The sequence below is a fragment of the Coprinopsis cinerea genome (genome assembly GCF_000182895.1).
Source record: "Coprinopsis cinerea okayama7#130 chromosome 8 map unlocalized cont3.8, whole genome shotgun sequence".
NCBI lineage: Eukaryota > Fungi > Basidiomycota > Agaricomycetes > Agaricales > Psathyrellaceae > Coprinopsis > Coprinopsis cinerea.
Genome location: NW_003307537.1, coordinates 2238955 through 2258498, shown reverse-complemented (window position 1 = coordinate 2258498; position 19544 = coordinate 2238955). Strand labels below are relative to the sequence as shown.

Genomic DNA, 19544 nt, shown 5'->3' with positions numbered 1-19544 from the left:
GCGTGTCCTATTCTTTAGGTTCCGAGGCCTTTTGGTCTCGGGTTCTGTTGCTTATCTACTATCCGCTGACTGCGCAGCAATGGTCTTCCATTGGAAATGTAGGTCCTCGAAGAGCTCGCTGGGTAACATTGGTATAGCTCCTTAAAGGCAGCTATACTTTCGGCCACTCGCCGTTGGACAATGGCTTCTCCCGTCGGAGACCTATGGTCAAGTTCCTTCAAAAGTTCTCCTTCCTCTTGCTTGTATCTGGCATGTTCGTTAGGAGGAACGAGAATCTTGAGAACACGAAGGACGATGACTGGAATGAGTTTCTTTCCGGGTTTGGTAGAACGATAGATGACCTCGTAGCGGACTAGGCCTGCGCCTAATAGATCGAGAAGGCTACGTCAGCTCCTTTGATGGTGGCAGCAGTAGCGGTTACATACCTGAGTATACTGTTTTGTCTTTTGCAAACCACAACTTGAAGTAGGAGAGTCTCCCTTCTTTGTTGACAAGATGAAGCAGCTTGTGTCGCACTCCGAAGTTAAGGAAGAACGGCTGTGAGACGTGGCCGAGGATAGAGGTACTGCGAGGGTAGAAGTAGAGGCATTTCGCTTGAGGTTCAATGAGGGCTGTGATCTGAATATCCTCCTCGGTTGAAACAAGTCCTTCCCTCCGTAGGATGGCGTAAGGCGTATTGACGCCGGGGTTTCTGCCGTGCTTCAACCAGAGCTGAGGGATTGTGAGCGCCCATAACATGCCGGTTGGGCTGACGAGGTCACGACCATCCTCGAAAAGTGCGGGATCTGGACTTTGGACAATGCGAAAGCGGATCGAGCCACCTATTATATATCCGGGTGGGCGATAGAAGTAGAAGAAGCCGGTCGTGTTGGGTGGAAATGGTTTGGCCCTCTGGCTGTTCAGCGCCCACTGGGCATAACCGAAGTCGACCTGCTGGTCGTTGATATTGAGAGTGACAACGCTTTTGCTTGAAATGTCGAGGCAGTCTCCTGGTTTCAACTTGGAAGGGTCCAGTGTCGATATCCGGGTGCAGTGGTGCTCGTTGGCTCGTCTTGGAGCTCTTTGCCTTCGGATTTTGGAAATCATCGCGTTTCCTTCATCCTTGACGAACCCGTCTTTTTGAAGTTGTCCGTAGAGGCTACTGGCTGCCACGTCTTCCCCGCGCATCTTCCACAGATTGGTAAACGGCATTGACCACGGTCCATTCGGGGTCAGCAGGTCCTGCCCTTTCGAGAACGAGGTTGGCTCCGCGTCCTCGACCACACGAAAGCGAATTTCAGAGTGTTCAAGGGGCTCCCCGGGAGGGCGATGGAAATAAAGAAATCCACGGGTGGCTGGTGGAAAAGTCATTATTTCATGTCGGCGAAATTGGCCATTTGGCAGGAATGTCTCCTCTTGTGTGAAATAGAGGGGCAATGTAAAAGTCTTGCATTGTAGCTCGTCAGAAATTCTGATCGTTGGACAGTACTGTCCTGAGAGGTCAAGGAAGTCAGCTTTGGTTAATTTTGTAGGGTCTAAAGTCGAGATAACGGATTTGGCCAGGTGCGCGAGTGACTGAAGTTTAGGAGTGAGCGGTTCTTCGTACTGCGGTTTGGCTTTTCTTTCTTGAACGCTCTATCGCTATGTGGGCTTTGGTACAATGCTTGGGAGTGATATGTACTCACGGAGATTGCTCTGGAGCTTAACTTCAGGCTCTGAATTGCCCTCGTATGCTGGGAAGGATGAAATGCTTGAAGAGTTCGTGTGACCTGCCAAGTTGCTAAGCATGGGCGCTTGGAGGGTACACAGGACCAACTGGGACACCGACCTCGGAAATTCTCTGGATACAGATGGAGCGTCTCGGAAAAAGGACGCAACGAAGCATATCTGAGTGATTCTGAGTCTGGGACTCTCCAATCGCGAGTGGAAGAGGAGCAGGTTACAGCTTGTCACTGTCAGCACGGCTTAAAGCGCCCGGTCGCCAAGCCAGCGCTCGCGTCTGACATTGTTGCACCGCTTGCCCGGCGTGCACCGGGGGCTACATACATCTGGGTTTTGAGTTCCGAGTCAGACATTGAGATTGTGATACGGAGGTGGCTCAGGATCGCACGCGAGAGCAACGACGCGACGCGACGCGTCGTCACTACGGATAGGGGTATGTAGCACGTTCAAGCAGAGCAGTCTGAGAAACTGGGCTCTTGAGAAGTCCTCCCAGAACCTTACCATGGCAGTTCGCCAAATGAAGCGCAATCTCTGGCCGAATCCCAACTTTCTTTCCACTCCGTGTAAGAACCCCGTCGGTGAGGAGCCCCTGGTTGGATTTGAATCGCTAAGCAGGTGACAGGAGGGGAGATGAGAGGAATAGGACGAATCGAGTAACTCGCTGGCTCGCTGAGAGCCATAAGGTATAAAATTGGCAGGGTTCGTCTGAGCACTAAATCGTACGCCAGGGAGATCGCATCGGCCACGCAAGTGTCTTCACTGAAAAAGTCTTGCAACATTACCGTGCGATTGGTGGAACTATACATGTCAAAGGTCGGAGGATAAAAAATCTCCGTGAAATAATCGAGGTCCTGTTGTCTGGATTTCTCAAAGTCGTATTTATGGCCGAGCCTAATCATCGCTCGGACCAATGGGAACTTGAGGCATCCCTGGCGCTCTCTGGCACAAAATTAGAGCCTAATGCGGCAAAGGCGCAGTGGGACTCACTGAGAGCCGTCGTATATATGCTCGAGCAGGGTTTCCCAATCTTCTGCTGCATCGTCCCGCAGCGTTGCCACGGGCTGTCCCTCGACAGTCCCATCGCCCTCTAGAGCGACAGTAAACATGGCTTTCAGTGCCGACGAATGGCGTGTGATTACACCTATATGAACACGAAATAGCGTGTCCTCGACCTCAAAAAAGTGAGCCATCGCATCCCGGTCCTTGACAAAAAAGCAGAGGGAATACCTGAAGGACGATATTCCCGTCGTCGAACCAAATTTTACAACGCCTAGTCTCAGCATTGTTGACAGTTTTTGTAGCTTGGTCAGGCCCATCGTCGGTTCTTTGTCTCTTGCGGCTGGCAGGTTCCGGGCTGGTCATTGTTCGATAAAGGGAGAATAGACTGACCAAAAAGAACCGGATGGGTAAATGAAGAAAAGAGAGAGGAAGATTCTTTGCTTTTTTGTAGGTCGGCATCTCGCACGGACCTGTTGTGTAGTAAATACAGAGCCATCATTGCGAGGTTCTGGCAGCGCTTTCGAAGACGCGTAGTTTGTAAACTTAGTTTGCGACGCGTCGAGGGATGGCAGTTAGGGGCGTCTTCGCGTCGATCCTGTCCTTCCCAGGTATTTCTCGATCGCTGGTCCATTGGTATTTCGGAAAGGGAGAAAGGGCTCTAAATGGTAAAATCACCCGAGGGGGTAGATCTAACCCAAAAGGGACGCCGTACTGGCCCAGGAACGACCAAACTTGAACGAGAGCAAAAGGACGTCATCAAAGCTGTGCGCTTGACATTCACAAAGGGGGCCCACTGTCCACGTTAAGATACCCGCTACAAACGGCTGAATCTGGCTACCTAAGGCTAGGCGAAATCTTTCAGCTGGTCCCAAGGGGGCAAACCAAAATATGTCGGTAGCTCCTCCCATAGCTTCAATCGACCTTGCTTGAGCTGTCGAATGGAATGTTCAAAGCATGACTGACAGAGCGCGGAGTGCCACTTCTCGCAGTTCCGAGATCCCTCGATCCAGGTGACCAACGACATCTTTGGATGTGCTATTTCAGCCAGGAGGCGCGCTCGAACGGAAGTACAAGGCTCTTCCGCGGTCTTGTACGCCGGTCGCTTGCAGCCTTGAGTGGGGATTTGCTTTGGACTATGGATGTGGGCCAGAACGTGATTGATCAAACCCTCATATAGCCTTTCGCGGCCCACGGAGATTGACACCACGGCCTCTGGAAGGAGCCTTGTGACTCGGCCGTCTGGAGTTGCAACGCCATCCGAGAGAATTGACTGCGAGGGCCAAGGTCAGCTGTAGTGTCGGAGGTTAAGATCATTAACTACGCACCGGGTATTTCAACTTTGGATAGAACGCCTCGAGCAAAAGCGTGGGTAGGATTGTCTTCAGGCGCAGCAAGTACGCGAGGTTGATAGCGTCCACAACGGTGGTGGTCTTAGAGTTGTGGATGAGTGTGTCTCGTCGCAAGTGGCGGATCTGACTGGTCCATTCGTCGTAGCTCCTCGGGAAGATTTGCTTCAATTGCTTCACCGCCTCTTCCTTCATGGTTTCGAATTTGTATTTGTGTCCTAGATGAAGCATGGCACGAATTTCAGTGAACGGGAGGGGGTCACTGGGTAAACTGTTTCCACTGATGTTAGTATGGGATGAACCCAGCTCACGCTTTATGACGCGACTTACCCCAGCCTGCCACAGTAAAATTGTCCCAGAACCACTTCCCAACCTTCCGCAGTGTCGTCGTTGGAGAGATATATAATAGGACATCCTTCTTTTTCGTCTTCCACAGCAGGCCGAGTGGCAGAGAACATTTCTTTCATCACGGCTGAGTGGAGGGACAGCACACTTTTGTGAACACGGAATTGCACGCCTTGGACCTGGGAGAAGGAGAGAAGTCAATGCCATCCGATCGTGTTTATATGTTTACAAAGGAAGGACACGCGAAGAATTCATTACCTGAAGTATAACATTCCCATCTTCGAGCCAGACTTTCTTGCTCTTCTTTGATTCTCGATCAGGTTCGCCTGGGTGTACCGTCCTTTGTCTTTTGCGACCTGGGGACCAGCTGGTTGGGCCCATCGGAGAGAGTTGGTGGATGTAAACGTTTGTATACTCGAGTGGAAGTTACGGGATGTGGGTGATCGTGTGTTTCGACTTCAAAGAGTGTAGCTATGGTGGTGGAATGGAACAGAAAAGCTTGTCGGTGGCCTGAACCCTTTTAACGCGCTAATGATAGGGGCGTGATTTGAAGCGTGTCCCGATCAACTCGGACTTTGAACTGGCTGGCGCGTTAACTGGACGCGACGCGTCTCTCGATTCAATGCTCTCAAATGTGGATATCGAACTCGTATCAGGCTAGGCATCCGAGGCCTATTAAATCGTTGGATATCTGCCGTCACATCAAGGTGCGATACTGGCAGGTGTTCTCCATGGCAGCAGACATCGTGAATAACTGTCGAGAAACTTGGCTTGAATACAAGTTTGGATACTACAGCGATAGGTGGAAAAACAAGAGAACTACTATCATATAATGCGCCGTGATAAGGTTGAAATTACTCAACCGAGGTGGCAAAGGCGGTTTGGTAATTTGTAACCACGATCTTCCGCTCCAGCTTATCCCTCGAGACCTTCCTGTGTTTGTAATAGGCTGCGAGCTGTTTCTGTACTTGTCGCCATGTGGACTTCGGCGGGTTCCATTTCGAATTATTCACCATTTGTTGAATGCGTTTCTTCACCTCGATGCACGAATGCTCGTATTTAGAATCCCATTTGTTATCTCCCCCTCTGATCGTCACGACTGGTACGTGCTGAAGGTGCTTCGGAGCAATAGTAGTTCCGTCTGGAAGCAATCGTGATGAGTGCGCCTTCCACCAGGTGTCACCTATGAGGGAGTCACCCTCGGGTTTGGAGTACTCCTGGTTCGTTATCAGTATCAAGATGGGGACGCGAGCTTGACACATGATCCCCCAGACCAAATCGAAATTGATTCGAAGAATCTCGCCGTAGCCCATCCCTCCAATGCAATAGATGAGCAGGCTGACACCGCTGGATGACTCGGCGAGGGTTTTAAGAAGAACTTGCAAGTTGTCGAGTGCTTTCTGTGCCGGAACCGTCCCCGTGTCAGCTTCATTCAGCCCGGCTGTATCCCATATCCGGTACTCCTGGTTCCCGATCGTGAGGCTAAATTCCAAGTTGCTGGGGGTGACTCCTGTGGCAGAATTGGAGGCCTCGGTGACCTCGCGACCGGCGAGCATGTTGATAAGTGAGCTTTTCCCTGCGCCAGTCTCCCCAAACACCACAATGTTGGGGACGACAGAGGACGTTGGGCGTCTAAATAGCGCTGTCAGACCGGGCCCAGTCACAGGAGGTGCCCACTTACTTTGGGGTATAAACAGTCTTTGGTTTTGCGGCGGTTGAAGGGGGAGATGACGCTGATTTAGAAGGGATGCATCCCATGACGGGCAATGGTAGATAAGGGCGAGTAAGAAATGAGGGGGCCTGGAGGACTGACTATATGTATATATAGTACTTCCTTCTTGTTCCAAACCCGTCTAATAAACTCAGGTCGTAGGTAGATTAGGTCTCTATTTAATGCCAAAGGGTGCTTCATTCGACGCCCGCGTGTTGGGCATGAGTCTGCGGATGACGGAATAGACTCCTCATGTTACCCTCGTGCAAACCTTCTCCTTCTCGATGCAAAGCGCGAGGTGGGGCAGATGGCGCCCGTGCAATCGACCATATAACCCCTTGGAATGAACTTCTCCAAACGCTTTTTAGTCTCTACCTCGTCTGGCTATGGCCTCGGTAAGTAGTCAACGCCTTCTTCTCCTTCGGGTCTAATTAGCTACCTTGGCTCAGTCAAACCGAACTTACAACATCCTCGTTTGCGGGACTTCTGCCGCTGGCAAAAGCTCCTTGATCAATATGCTTGCCGATGAAGAGGTCGCGCCTGTCAATCATGACGCGGTGAACGAAGGACGACCCTTCCAAGCCACGACGTTCACGGTTCCACGTGAGGGTCGAACATTCAATTTCTACGAGCTCCCTGGCTTTGACGAACAAGGCAGTGGCCTCACCCCCGAAGATATCGTCGATGCGTATCGACTCGTCAGGAACATTCAGGATGGGGTCCATCTCCTCCTCTTCTGCATACGCAGGAGGATCACGAGTGGTCTATCGAGAAACTGGACCCTATACCACGATATATTCTGTCAAAAAGCTGTCTCGACAGTGGCGGTCATCAACGGGTTTGAGAGCGGCGAAGATCTCAACCAATGGTGGAGCGTGAACGAGCGTGCCTTTAAAAAGGCAGGATGCACCTTCAGCGACCAAATTCTGGGGACGACAATGCGAGCGGGAACTCTTGATTCCGTATACGTGTCGACGAGGGAGAAGGTGCACGAAATAGTCCCCGCCCTCTGTATGCGATCAGAACCATGGATCGTCAAGGACAGGGTCAAGTGGCTCAATGCCGTTGCTTATAGGACCGTCAAGTTGAGATTCTTGTGGTGGACGATTGGAAAGCGAAGGGTCGCGGTCGAGGAGGTTTATGGGGATTTAGAAAGGTTGAGGACAGAATGTGGCATGAGCAAGACTCAGGTCAAGGAAATCGAGAGGTTGTTGCAGAAACATGGTATCCTTACTTAGCTATCCAGGATACCCATTGACCACTGTACTTGTGCTATATGTGACACGGTCATCCGCTTCGCTTCAAAGTACCCTATCTTGCGGCCAGGAGATTGCGTGGCGCTCATTGGCCAAGTTCTCCAACCTCGAGACCCATTCGATGTCGGGGCATACAGGTGCATTTGTTAGAGAAGACAGGTCCCCTTCAGCATTAGACAGGCACTCCGAGCTCCAAACAGCCAGTCCAAAATCGATGATGTGAACCCTTCCTCTGGCGTCGAGTGTGATATTGCGGGGAACGAGATCGTGATGGTGAACCCCGCGGTCGTGAATGCTCTGGATGATGCGGCGTATCTTCTTGACATGGGGCGCCAGTTCCTCCAGCGTCGAAGCGGTTTCACCTGTATAAGTTACTGCGAATGCAGATGGCGCGTCCAACGCGCCCTGTGACAGTGTCCAAAGATATTCCGGAACACCTTCGACACCTCGCAACTTCTTGTACATTTCAATCTCGCGTGTGATCGCCTTCCCACCTTCCTTGACTGCTATTCCGAGTTTCCTTGAAACTGCCACCTGCCCCTGTGCCCCGTAAAATATTTTGTCGAAGAATACAGACGGGATTGATGTGCCGTAGCTGTAGTTCTGGGTTAGTGGATACTCGATTGTTGGTGACGACGATTAGACATACCGTCGACCCTGGTTCTCTACAACAGAGTAATGTGCCACCTGTCGTATTGCTGAGGAGAAAAGCCCAGCTTTTCGAAGAAGTTGAAGAGCCATGTACTTAGCCCTGACGGCAACATGAGAAGTGAAATTGTGGTAGGCGGCCACAAACGACTTCCAAGGGGCTGTAGCGGCACCCTTGGAACGTACCTGCAGCTCTGGGGCTATCTGATCCAGGCGACTGCGAAGATCAGGATCGAGGAATAGCTCTGGTCTTGCTCTGCAGAGACCGTGGAGAAACACGGCCAAGAGAGTTTCGAATATCCTTTGGTGAGATTCCATGCCGCGGTCGTGGATGTCGGGTTCAAAGGGTTTGTCAGGGTCTCGTCGTGAAGCCACTTGTTCGAGCAAGTTGGTGGACACTGGGGCTACCCCACGATCCGCTCTGGTGAACAGGTATCCGTATGAATAGAGGTTTGTTAGTAGGCATGTCCCGGGAGACGTGGTTTGCTCGCTGTATTGCTTTCCCTTGAGGAGAGAAGTCAGTTGAGGATGGGGCTCGAGTAGGCGGGGCGTACCTGAGCTACCATACGCGAAAGTGTTTCATGTTGGTCGGCTGGGATGCTGGCAATGGGACCTTTACGGCTCAGTCCATTACAAGGATCGAAACGTACGCCCTCAGCGACAACCCATTCTAATAGGCTGCGGAGACACTCTGTGGTGATGGCCTTTATCTCTGCTCTGAAAATCTCAACCTGGGCCCCTTGCGGCTGGTCATTGGCTCCAGGTTGAAGCTTCAGTCGGATGTAAGATCATGGTTTTGAGATTTACATATTCCGTCACTTACCTTGACTTTTACTATGACATCTGGAGCCTGGAAGTCACTGTCAGATGTAGGGTGCTGGTTAACCGTTTTGACCATCCCTTGAAAAGTGTCGAAGATGAGCTCGTGCTCTGGCGCTGGTGTCTGCGAAGCGAGGACAGCCTGCGCGAGCATCATGACATGCTTGAGGTACTCCAGACAAAGCGTCTGGACCCAATCCTCTGCACCAGAATCTGCTTGAACAACGGGAAGCTGGTGCGGTTTGCCTTTCAGCTTGAACGCGCCACGTCGGGCGTGCGTCGACAGATCTTCCAGCGCTAACGAGGATGGGTCGAAGACCTTCCCGTCCAGACACGCCTCGACGTATGGCCACACTTGTGCAACAGAACCAGTAGATTTGGTTAGAGCATACGAGTCGTGCTTGCCGGTCAAGCTCAAGGACTCGGATAAGCCGTGATTAGGTGTGGACCCATTGCACTCGCCCGTGGTTCTGCAGCCAACGGAACCATTGATGATGTGGAGAGAGTATTCGAGAACTGATGAGAGTTGGATTGGGGCTGGGAGAGGTACAGTTCACGACTTTAGAGAAGCGAAGACCTGTAACGACGTGCTGTTTTTAACTCACCGGCGGCCATTGTCGGTATCCAGATACTAGATCTGCATTCCAGGTAAACCTCTGTACCCGGCCTTGCGAGCAGGTGACTGACGCTCACTCAATGCACAAGTGGACAGAAGGTATTGGGCCTAGATTGCCAACGCCCCTGCCTTGTTGAAGAAGGCTGTTGAGGGCGGTTGTGGGATTAACGCAAGAGGAACTGTGCAAGGGTAGCGCGACGACATCACTCCAGCGCGGGACGGCGGTCCGTAACGCGCAGAACCCCTAACTCATCCCAAAATCGACGACTTCGAGCAGAACCACAAGTCTCCAGACTCCCAGACTGTCCCTGCTCCCTCACCACCGCTCTTATCACCACGCGTATCGTCGGATTCATCACGCTTTCATTGAAATCATAAAAAATGGCTACGACTCGCAGTCCATAAATATGAAGCAGAACACAAAGGAGCGACAGCACAAAAGCCAAGGAAAAACAAAGTCAAGAGAAAAGAAAAGAAGATAATATGTATGTACTAAGCACTAGTAGATAGATAATTATACATGTTTGATTGAATCGTCAAGTATCGGTATCAAGAAAATCCAAGAGAGCCTGAGGGAATCAGGATATAGTACTCGTAACAACGTAGGGTATTAAAACCATCACCGCTCGTGTCACAGATGGGCGCCGGACGTTTACTCTCCAGCAAACAACCGAACAATCATATACGTAGTCGAACCAATAAACCGGACAACTATCCTCGAATCAGCCAATGAAACAAAGCAAAAAGGGAGAGAAAACACATACAAGCAAGTCCAGCAACAGAGAACAGCAAGAACGCCATATAACCTTCAACAGCCTTGCCAGCTCCATCCTTACTCGCCGTCGAAGTGATCGCAGCAGCCAACAAACCCTACAATACCCACGTCAGCTCAAACCACGAAATCAAAGGTAGGAGGGGAACTTACGTTCGTCAGAGTCCAGGCCAACAGCACACTGCACACGATCCACGTCAGTAACCAATCTTTCTTTCAAAAGTGCAACAAACAGCACTCACTTGGTCCTAAAGTTCCTATAGTAATCCTCCTGCTTCTGGCCCGCATCGACCTTTGCTTCCTGCTTGGGCGGCTTCGTGTTGAGAACATGGATCGCATCCTCGTACAGCGCGTTGATGTCCTTCTCGCTCGTCGGAAGTTCGACCTCGACTTCGTTCTTGTTCTTGGACGTTGGGACCGTACCGAGCGAGGTGGGGGCCTTGTTGTCACCCTTGGTACCCCAAGACACGTCGTGCACGTTGGCGAAGGCGTAGACGTTGAGGACGGAGATGTACGAGGGGGCCATGAGGAGGTATTGCAGGAAGGAGGTTATCATGTGCCACGGTTCGAACTACCAAAGGGGGGTTAGCAATTGACGGGCACTGGAAGCGACGGACGTACGAAGATAAGCGAGGCGAGGAGGTACAGGCCTAAGGTTGCAGCCAGCGACAGGATGATGTTCCTGAAGATACTATTCTCGAAGAACGTGCCAAACGTGATACCGCCGTCCGTCTCCCGTCCAATAGCCTGGATACCCTTCACAGCCAGGAAGAACGCTGCAAACTGGACAAAAGGTCAACAAGCGACGAGGGAAAACGCCAGAGGATGAACGTACCGTCATGTAAACCGTAATCAAGGCAAACCCAATCATCGCCATCGTATAGAACCATTTCGCTCCCTGTGGTCGATTACCCAAACTCAAGATGAAGCACATGAGCAGGAGGCCAACGTAGAAGTAATTGATAATAATGTTGAAAATGTTGATGCCTTTGAGGCCAAAGCTGGGATCCTCCATCGCAGTGCAAAGAATGTTGAATGCGATGTAATAGTTAGCCTGGGGGAGGGTGATGTCAGACGAGATATCAGCAAGACAAAAGACGCGACACTCACTAACGAGAACCAGGCGAAGATCAAGTTGAACAACTGATAAAACATCTCGACGTGGATCCAGAATTTACGCATGAACGAATGGGAGCTCCGGTATAGATAGTGGAAATGGAAGACCGAGTGCACAGCAGCGAAGAAAGAACCGTTCAGCCATCGACGACGCTGCGAGATGAGTTCTGGGACTTGGTCCGGTACGTCGGTAACAGCGTAGGCGGATTTGACGTAGTGGAGAGTCCATGCGCCCCCTCGTTTCGAGACGAGTTCCCAACAGAGAATCTGATGAGAGGTAAGTGGTGATGTAGCTTCAAAGAGGTGATAGATCACGCACTCGATCCTCAGCCAAATACATGTTGGCGGTAAAGATGTCCGCTCCTGCTCCGTGCATCGATTCACCAAGGAAATACTGTCGTAGAGGACCTTCGCCAGTCGCCGGGTCGTTCTGAAGGGCGATGTACCGGTAGGCACTGAACGCTCCAGGTAACACAGTAATATACCCGAACACAGACTCCCTGGAACATCTATCAACATATGTCACCGCAAAGAGAATAGGAACTTACAGAGGTTTATCCAAGATGTTACTCATCTTGTACTCGAAGTTCTGCGCAGCGACGAGTGGGTTGACGAGGTTGAGGCCATACTTTCCCTTCAACGCCACGATCTCTCCACAAGCCCCTCCAACGTTCGAGTTGATGTCGAAGGCTTTCCAGAGATGGTAGATGGAGGTAGGTCCCGGCATGGTACCGACGTCGAGGAGAACGCAAACATTGGGCTCGAGGATCGGACCAAAGGCGTTGAAGAACCACCGATGCGAGTTGATCTTCTTCTGATTCTTTTCCTTGAGACAGAAGATGATTTGCACAGGGACGGTGCCAGATGTAGAGGTTTCGATTTTCATGGAAGGCGTGACGGAGACTGATGCAGAGGTCAGCTCACGTAACAAATAGTGGGGAAGAACTCACTCTGTGTCGTGTACTCGTAAATGTGCGCCGTCACGTCCTTCGTCCCAACCTTTGTCTTTGCGATACCCTCCTGATAGGCGCCCATTGCCGCGATAACGCTAAGCGTCCTCGAGTTGATCTTCTCTCGACCGTCGCTGACAATGCACACCACGACCTTCTTCCAGCCCTCCTTGCCCCACGTTTTACTCCTGTCGCGCTTGCACAAATGCGCAATGTTCTTGATCACACCGTGCATGGTCCGGCAGAACAACTCTTCGTCTTCGTTGTACATCGTCATCACGATGAAAAGCTCGGTCTTTCGAGGTGGATCGTAATGCACCTGGCGTAGAGTAAACCCAGAGTCCTTGAAGTCGTTAGGATCGCAGGTGGCCGCAGAATACCGCATATGGGTGAATTCTCGATCGTGACGGTTAGGACACATGTCGAGGAGCTTGGGCGGGACGGCGTTGTCGAGCACAAAGTTTCCATGGAACAATTCGACTTTTTTCACAGTCTTGTACCGCCTAGGGACCCGCTGTGGAATCCGCCCGTAGCGGATGTTCGTGGTGTCCTCAGGCGCCGTGCTAGGACTCCGGTTGTCGTCGTAGTTGACAGGGACAGGCATCGCGCTCGGCGGGCGTAGCAGTGATGAGTCTGAGGCTGGATCTCGCCGCAGCAGCGGGATATCACCCGCATCCATGCCGCCATCGTCGTCGGGCTCGTACGCTGAGCGCCTGTACCCCGTCGACAGCGGCGTCCCTGGTGGTTGCGGCGGGGCAACCTGGAATTGGACATGGCCCGGCGGGGGAAGAGGCGTATGCGTCAACATCGGCGGGGACGCCGAGGGGATCACGTGTGGCGGGGGAGGAGGAGGCGTTGGGATCGCTAATGGCGGCGCGTTTCCATAAGCGGATGGGTGTAAGGGTGGAGGAGGACCAGGTGTGTTGAACGGATTCGTCGTCGTCGTCGGTGATCCAGTGAATGGATCGTTGTAGTTCCTGTCGTATGGGTTGGGGTGGTTGTCGTACGGATTGGGCTGCTGCGGCTCGTAGGGGTCATAAGCTGGATAATTGTAGGTTCCATCGTTGTAGTGCCGCCTCTGGCCTTCATCAGCCTGTAATTTATACGCGATTAGTGCCTCCAACCTCGACGCGAAACAAGGACGATCTTTACCTCTGGTGGATATCTAGACATCGCGGTCGAGCAGCAAGGGGATTGACCTTGAGAATGTGGCCTCGTTGCGGCTTATGGATGACCGTCGTTGACCAGGAGGCTGTTCGTTGCTGTTCACGATGCCTGCTTGTTCAACGCGGCTGTCCCCAAACGGGAGTGATGTGATGACTAAGCTGATGGTTTGATCCCAGGGACCACCGCACACCACTGCGCCGCAGTTCACTAGATGAAGAAGATAGAGATAATGGCCTTGAAGATTCGTTGAGAGCCTTGGGAAGAGTCGAGGTGGGCAGTTTCTTCTCAACGCAGGCCTTGGTTGCCGTACAGAAAAGATATCGGGCTCCACGGCACCGCCATCGGGGCCATCAATTTTCCAAGCCTTGAAATCTTGTACCGCGGGCAAGCTGGGCATAGACGTCATTCTGCACCGCTCTGCAGCACAGAGAAGGGGAAGGATATGATGAAAATGGGTAACCTTAGGACCCCTGACGAGATGCCCACGGCTCGTCATGATCAGTCGCCGTTTATCACTACTCACGCAGACCGTACTGCTTTTCCAAGAAAATAAGCGCCCGGCGGGTACGTGATGGGGACACGATCAGGAGTCGAAGTTATCGATATTTATTGATGGCCATGGAAGGTTTACCATACGACAGACCATCCCACTCAAGAAAAGTCAAAGTTCCTCAGCTCCTCCCATGGAGGCAACCCAAAGTACGTAGGCAATTCCTCCCAAATCCTAGCCCGACCCTCCACAAACTGTTCAATCGCAAACTCACAACAAGGTGCGCATAGGGCAGAATGCCAGGAGGCATGGTCCCACGAACCATGGACAGCCCTGACAAGCTGTACCGGAGGGGCTACCAGGTTGGCTAAAAGCCGCGCTCGAACTTGGCCGCAGGGTTGTCCTAAGCACTGCTTGGTTGGGATCATGCGAATGGAGTGGATGTGCGCGAATGCGTGCTTGAGCATTCCGTGGTAGAGCTTTTCGTGCCCCTTGGCCAGTCGGAGAGCGACTGCAGCAGGGATCTTGGTTAGTTTTCCACTTTCACTGGTCAGGCCATCGGCCAGTATTGCCGATGAGAGAGGTAGTTAAGCCCTACTCTCATGAAAGAGGATGATTCAGACGCGTACCGGGTACCGAGAATGGTGTAAAGCGAGAAGAAAGACAACCGGCATGATCTTTTTGAGGCCCAAAGAAACCGTGAGGTTGATCACATCCGCAATGGTAATGTCGTCGGTGAAGAACTTGGCAGCTTTCGCTGCACGAACATTGCTTGAAAACTCGGCGAGCGTCGATGGGTACACCTGAGAAAGGTATTCCAATCCCTTTTCCTTGAGAACTTGGAAATCGTATCTGTATCCCAGCTGGATCATGGCGCGGACGAGCGGGAACTGCATGATGGGAGAGTCTAAGCGCTGCCTAAACCGAGAATCTCGTGAGCTCAACGCACCGCGAACTAAGTAGTAGAGGACGATCTTACTTAAACCCGTCGTACAACTGCCCTAATACGAGCACCCAGTCCACTGCGTTGCCCCAAAGCCGGACTAGCGGACGTCCATCTACTTGTGCATCGCCAATAGCGGGGCGAAGAACCGAAATCATCGCATCTAGTACAACCGAATGGCGAGTTAACACGCCTTTGTGGACGCAAAACTGCACATTCTCAACCTCACAAGTGTTAATAGAGGGTCTGTTTAGTGGTTCTCTGGGAATGGATAAGGGCGGTATCGTTAGAACTCACCTGGAGCACGATATTCCCATCTTCGAACCAGAACTTCTGATTGCGCGGAGCCATCCCAGCAGATCCCGCTGACTCTCCTGCCACGATGCCAGAGACGGAAACTCGCTGCATTGTTGGCTTATGTTGGATGCGCAGCTTGGGGCTATAAGACGACGAAGAGAGGAGACAAGTGAATTAGAGTGCTCGATTTTATCCCTAGCAGATGGGGTGTCGTGACCTCGGAGAATGCCCTTCCGCTGGATAGGCTTCGGCGGTTCTTCACGACAGATATTCCCCAGACGGCAAGGCAGTGGCCTTATTCGTGTGTGTGTGTGTGTGTTTCCAAGGTCCAGCAGCCTCGTGGGCACCGTAACCCCCAGGCTGACTAATAGAGAGGAACTCCCAGAACTCTCATCAGCCCAGTAAGTTGTCGGGACAAAGGGCGACTGTCGCCAGCCCGTAGGTAGTCGATGTCCATCCCAGAGTAGCCGACAACCCGAGGAGTTTTAATTCACGATTTCTCCCGTGTTTGGGTCACAAATACTCCCATATACTTCCTATTTTATAAACATTGGTTCTCGAATATATATATGCGGCAGTTTGTGTGTTACGATGCTACCTGTCCAACCGTCTTCATGAACTTGTACGCAAAGGGTGCCACTATCTCGCTGGCCTTGTCGATGCTAATGAGAATGCGCACTTGGTCGGTGCTCCTGCTCCCCACGCTTCGGATGCGTTCCATATCGTCTGGCTTCAAGACGTTCATTAGCAGCTGTCGCCTTCGTAGTGCACGAGTTGTGCGCAAATCAGCTGCTACCGATGGGAGGTGTGTGTTGGGTCCCAGCAGTGCCCAGTACCGCACCAGGCTCCAGCAGACCTTTTCTACTAGATTTTCGCCCAGCATTCCAAGACGATCGAGGGCGGTACTAAGGTTGAGGAAATGGATGCGACGTGAGCCGGGGCAGCGACAGGTCGTCAGTCTTGCCGGGTTGGAGAACGGGTGTTGCCCCTCGGTCAGCCTGAGCTGCGGCTGTTGCTCGCCATCGTATTCGGAGGTCGAGATCCAAAAAACCCGCGTAGGCCAGGCTGACGCCCATGGGTCCCCGCCCCTTTCCCGGGCCGCCTCATCCGTGCTGATGTCACCGCCCTTAGTCAATCAGTGACCAATTTTCACCGCTGCTCGACGCCCTCCTCGCAGCGTGTATCGTCAACCCAGGTCAGTATCCCCCTGCGCAGGTCGTGGTGTTTGGGCCTAACATGTCTTGGGCCTGACATGTCTCATATGTGTTTTGGTGTACTACAAGGGTGGCTCTGCCATTGTCTACGTCAAATTTTGTAATTTCTGATGCGCTCTGGGGGGTGGCTCTGCCATTGCCCATGTTGTAAAGATAACGGTCTGCGCACAATCGTGCACTCTGGGGGTTGGCTCTGCCATTGCCCGTGAAACGAACAGGAAGGTGGTGAGGCGTCACGCTAGTGCTTTCTGAGGCTAGTGTGTCGGCCCCTTGAGTCCTATTGGACACCCAGTGGAGAGCATGGGCTGGACCTGGAGTTCCGTCATCGCTGCCGTCCAATCCACCGTTCCCCGCTGTCCATATCTTCGCATCGGGCACCAAACTCTCCACGACAGCTTCTAATTCGCTTGGTGCAAACGAATAGGACATCGCGAGAATGTAGTGGAGGTGTACCGCGGGGTAAGTGGGCGATGGATGGTTCCTTTCCAGGCTATCGATGGGAGAAGCAAGTTTGGCGCAGACGTGGTGAATGTATTGGGCGAGGGTTTGGCTGGATCTGGCGTTAGTGTGCACTATCGATAAGAACGGGGTGGGTAAACTGGTCGTCTGTTCGTGGGCCATTGAATAGACTTGAGACATCTAGCAGCCAGCTAAGCCTCCTCTTCCAGCTAACGCTGGAAAGGCCGCGCCGAATGCTGGCGGTAGTGATGATGGATCTCCCAGCAAAGAGATTTGAAGGCGACGATAGAAGCGAATCCACAATACCCAACGAAGTCGATAGGTTTTGAAGTTGGTGATCACCGAACAGGGAAAGGTCCGTAGAGATTGGCTTTGTGCTGAGCTCGGTCTTGTTTTGCGAGGTGCAAACATCCAAATTTTCCACTGGTATCCGGTGCTTCAGGATTGCGCCAATCTCCTTCAAGAGACCTCGCACCACGCCCTCTACCTCAGGGTGCCTCTGCTGCCCCAGAACGAAAGGTTTTCCCGGCCGCGCGATGGCAGCCTTCTCCGTGGTGATAGCCTCGATGGTAGACCCCAGGAATTGTTGATGCTCCAAGTCGACCGAGGTAAGAGCAGATACTAGAATGCAGTCAGTGGGAATGGCATTCGTAGTTTCAACTGAGTTAGCGAGTCAGACGATACAATACAACGATATCTATCGCCAAATTACCCGGTATAGGTCCGCGACCACGGTACGCGGAAAGGTGTCAGCATTTAAACCGTTGGGATGCGCCCACGGCAGTCCGAATCGCGTACTTTTGGCTCCAAGCTTTTACCATACAACGGTGAATCAACGTGCCTAAGTCTAACGCGTAGCAGAATGAGTCGAAGGCACGTTCTGTCCCTGGACGCAAACTGACTACATATGCCCCTATCCCGGACTCGGAGGAAGTAAACACACGCGGATCAAATCACTTCGTTGTCACGCTCACGAATCACGAATCTCAACCAAACCTTCAATCGCGTTTCTCTCTCAATTCAATTTCCTCCTTCCACACATCCCCATCTCGCCCAAACCAAGTCTCGAACCCGCCACTGAACCAAGAACATGTCAGAACCAGGAAGCAGCCGCAAGAGGCCTCGAACGAATGACGACGCGCCTGTCTCCGACAACTCCATCCAAATTATTGGCCATACAACGCGAAACCAGAAACTCTGGTTCCAAGATGGCAATGTCGTGCTACAGGTAATGAATGCCTTCTTCGACTAGTCTAAACATGTTGATGGATGTGAAAAATAGGTAGAAGGCGTTCAATTTCGCGTTCATCGCGGGATACTCGAACGCCATTCCAATGTTCTGCACGGGATGTTCTTTGTGCCGCAGCCTGAGCCTGTTGCGGCCGCGCAGGAGACGACGATTGAAGGCTGCCCTGTCGTGACTCTTTGGGATTCTTCAAGGGATTGGGAAGAGCTTCTTCAGTACATCTATGATGGATTCCTGTTCGTTTTGGTTCGCGCCTCTCTATCGTCGCCAGTACTGACTATCGCTCTACGAATCATCGTTGGGGCACTCTAGGAAACGCCGGACGCACCTCACATTCCCGTTGATTCGCGCTATGATTGTCCTTGGACACAAATACGAATTCGACACGCTGAAAGAGGAGGGGTTGACGTACCTGTCGCAGGTCTACCCGCCATCATACACCGCCTTGAACTCCACGGAACGCAAAGACAAACTGAAGCTTTTCTATACCGACGACACCACCTTCATTGACGCCGTCAACCTCGCACTTGAACATAATCACAAGAGGTTCCTACCCGCCCTGTTTCTTGCGGTGCTCACCCACACTCAGTATCCGGTACGGTGTTCGAAACGGGATCTTGACTCGTCGACGGCCCAGAAGCTCACATTTCGCTGCAACCTCTTTAATCTCATAGGAAATCCTTACGAATGGCCTCGCGGACAAAACGGGTCGTATCGTGAAGATACCGGCGGAAACGGCAGTCAAGTTGGCCATCGGACACGAGAAGCTGTATGAAGGGATGCTCAAACATCCGTATGGGCACCTCACTGGGAAGACAACCTCGCCCAGAGGTTGCTTCAGGGCTTTGGGCCCGCAGAGTACCGACAGCAGCAGTAGCAGTAGCAGCGACTCGGACTCAGACTCGACGGATAGCGACTCGTCCGATAGCAGCGACAGCAGCAGCAGTAGTACCGACTCGTCCAGCTCTGATTCGGACTCGTCCAGCAGCGAAGGCAACAGCGGTGATGACTTTGGACAAGCCCTCGACCAAGCCATGGACCAAGCTATCGCGCAACGCGTCGAACAATCCATCCGGGCCAGGTTAAGGATATCGCCTTGCGAGTCGGTCAGATTGGAGATGCTCAAGGATCTGGTTGCGCCACCTGTTACTGTCTCGAAGGTGTTTAGCTCGTCGATTGCCAGAGGACGCCATGCGAAACTTTGTTCGAATTGCTTGGAGTATGGGGCTGCTCGGGTTAGGGAGGGCCAGCGTAAACTCTGGGAGGAGCTGCCTACGTATTTTGGACTGCCGCCTTGGAAGCAGTTGGAGCAGGAGCAGGAGCAGGCGTAGGTCGAGATTTTGCGAGAATTAATGGGTACTACCCGGACTTATAGCACCATGCTCAAGGCTCCATCCTTCGACTCCTTCGACCAGACAGAATAAAAAATTGTGTTCTCTACCAGCCGAC

The 19544-nt window shown here is 52.2% G+C and overlaps 10 protein-coding genes across 10 annotated transcripts; 2 read left to right on the top strand and 8 right to left on the bottom strand.

The window, feature by feature from the left end:
- Positions 1-14: 14 nt before the first annotated feature.
- CC1G_03100 (hypothetical protein) lies at positions 15-1191 on the bottom strand (the record flags this gene model as incomplete). The annotated part of the gene is made up of 2 exons (XM_001840819.2): positions 15-364; positions 426-1191. 2 exons carry the CDS (start codon positions 1189-1191, stop codon positions 15-17), a joined length of 1116 nt encoding a protein of 371 aa, XP_001840871.2.
- A 1007-nt stretch (positions 1192-2198) lies between these two features.
- Positions 2199-2807, bottom strand: CC1G_15078 (hypothetical protein; the record flags this gene model as incomplete). Its single annotated transcript, XM_002910698.1, has 2 exons — positions 2199-2640; positions 2689-2807. 2 exons carry the CDS (start codon positions 2805-2807, stop codon positions 2199-2201), a joined length of 561 nt encoding a protein of 186 aa, XP_002910744.1.
- A 737-nt stretch (positions 2808-3544) lies between these two features.
- On the bottom strand, positions 3545-4504 carry CC1G_03099 (hypothetical protein; the record flags this gene model as incomplete). The annotated part of the gene is made up of 3 exons (XM_001840818.2): positions 3545-3970; positions 4026-4317; positions 4377-4504. The coding sequence occupies 3 exons, from the start codon at positions 4502-4504 to the stop codon at positions 3545-3547; spliced, it is 846 nt and encodes a 281-aa protein (XP_001840870.2).
- Positions 4505-5245: 741 nt separating this feature from the next.
- On the bottom strand, positions 5246-6149 carry CC1G_03098 (hypothetical protein; the record flags this gene model as incomplete). Its single annotated transcript, XM_001840817.1, has 2 exons — positions 5246-6023; positions 6073-6149. The coding sequence occupies 2 exons, from the start codon at positions 6147-6149 to the stop codon at positions 5246-5248; spliced, it is 855 nt and encodes a 284-aa protein (XP_001840869.1).
- Positions 6150-6617: 468 nt separating this feature from the next.
- CC1G_03097 (hypothetical protein) lies at positions 6618-7340 on the top strand (the record flags this gene model as incomplete). Its single annotated transcript, XM_001840816.2, has 1 exon — positions 6618-7340. One exon carries the CDS (start codon positions 6618-6620, stop codon positions 7338-7340), a length of 723 nt encoding a protein of 240 aa, XP_001840868.2.
- A 63-nt stretch (positions 7341-7403) lies between these two features.
- CC1G_03096 (protein kinase subdomain-containing protein PKL/ccin4) lies at positions 7404-9440 on the bottom strand (the record flags this gene model as incomplete). Its single annotated transcript, XM_001840815.1, has 5 exons — positions 7404-7953; positions 8008-8510; positions 8561-8776; positions 8830-9362; positions 9431-9440. 5 exons carry the CDS (start codon positions 9438-9440, stop codon positions 7404-7406), a joined length of 1812 nt encoding a protein of 603 aa, XP_001840867.1.
- Positions 9441-10093: 653 nt separating this feature from the next.
- Positions 10094-13452, bottom strand: CC1G_03095 (chitin synthase; the record flags this gene model as incomplete). The annotated part of the gene is made up of 11 exons (XM_001840814.2): positions 10094-10152; positions 10206-10311; positions 10367-10394; positions 10456-10784; positions 10835-10996; positions 11049-11267; positions 11324-11596; positions 11649-11829; positions 11878-12232; positions 12280-13372; positions 13432-13452. The coding sequence occupies 11 exons, from the start codon at positions 13450-13452 to the stop codon at positions 10094-10096; spliced, it is 2826 nt and encodes a 941-aa protein (XP_001840866.2).
- A 645-nt stretch (positions 13453-14097) lies between these two features.
- CC1G_03094 (hypothetical protein) lies at positions 14098-15287 on the bottom strand (the record flags this gene model as incomplete). The annotated part of the gene is made up of 4 exons (XM_001840813.2): positions 14098-14460; positions 14566-14854; positions 14916-15103; positions 15177-15287. 4 exons carry the CDS (start codon positions 15285-15287, stop codon positions 14098-14100), a joined length of 951 nt encoding a protein of 316 aa, XP_001840865.2.
- Positions 15288-15762: 475 nt separating this feature from the next.
- On the bottom strand, positions 15763-16819 carry CC1G_03093 (hypothetical protein; the record flags this gene model as incomplete). The annotated part of the gene is made up of 2 exons (XM_001840812.2): positions 15763-16081; positions 16560-16819. 2 exons carry the CDS (start codon positions 16817-16819, stop codon positions 15763-15765), a joined length of 579 nt encoding a protein of 192 aa, XP_001840864.2.
- A 1120-nt stretch (positions 16820-17939) lies between these two features.
- CC1G_03092 (hypothetical protein) lies at positions 17940-19426 on the top strand (the record flags this gene model as incomplete). Its single annotated transcript, XM_001840811.2, has 4 exons — positions 17940-18077; positions 18132-18331; positions 18408-18690; positions 18770-19426. The coding sequence occupies 4 exons, from the start codon at positions 17940-17942 to the stop codon at positions 19424-19426; spliced, it is 1278 nt and encodes a 425-aa protein (XP_001840863.2).
- Between the last annotated feature and the right edge of the window lie 118 nt (positions 19427-19544).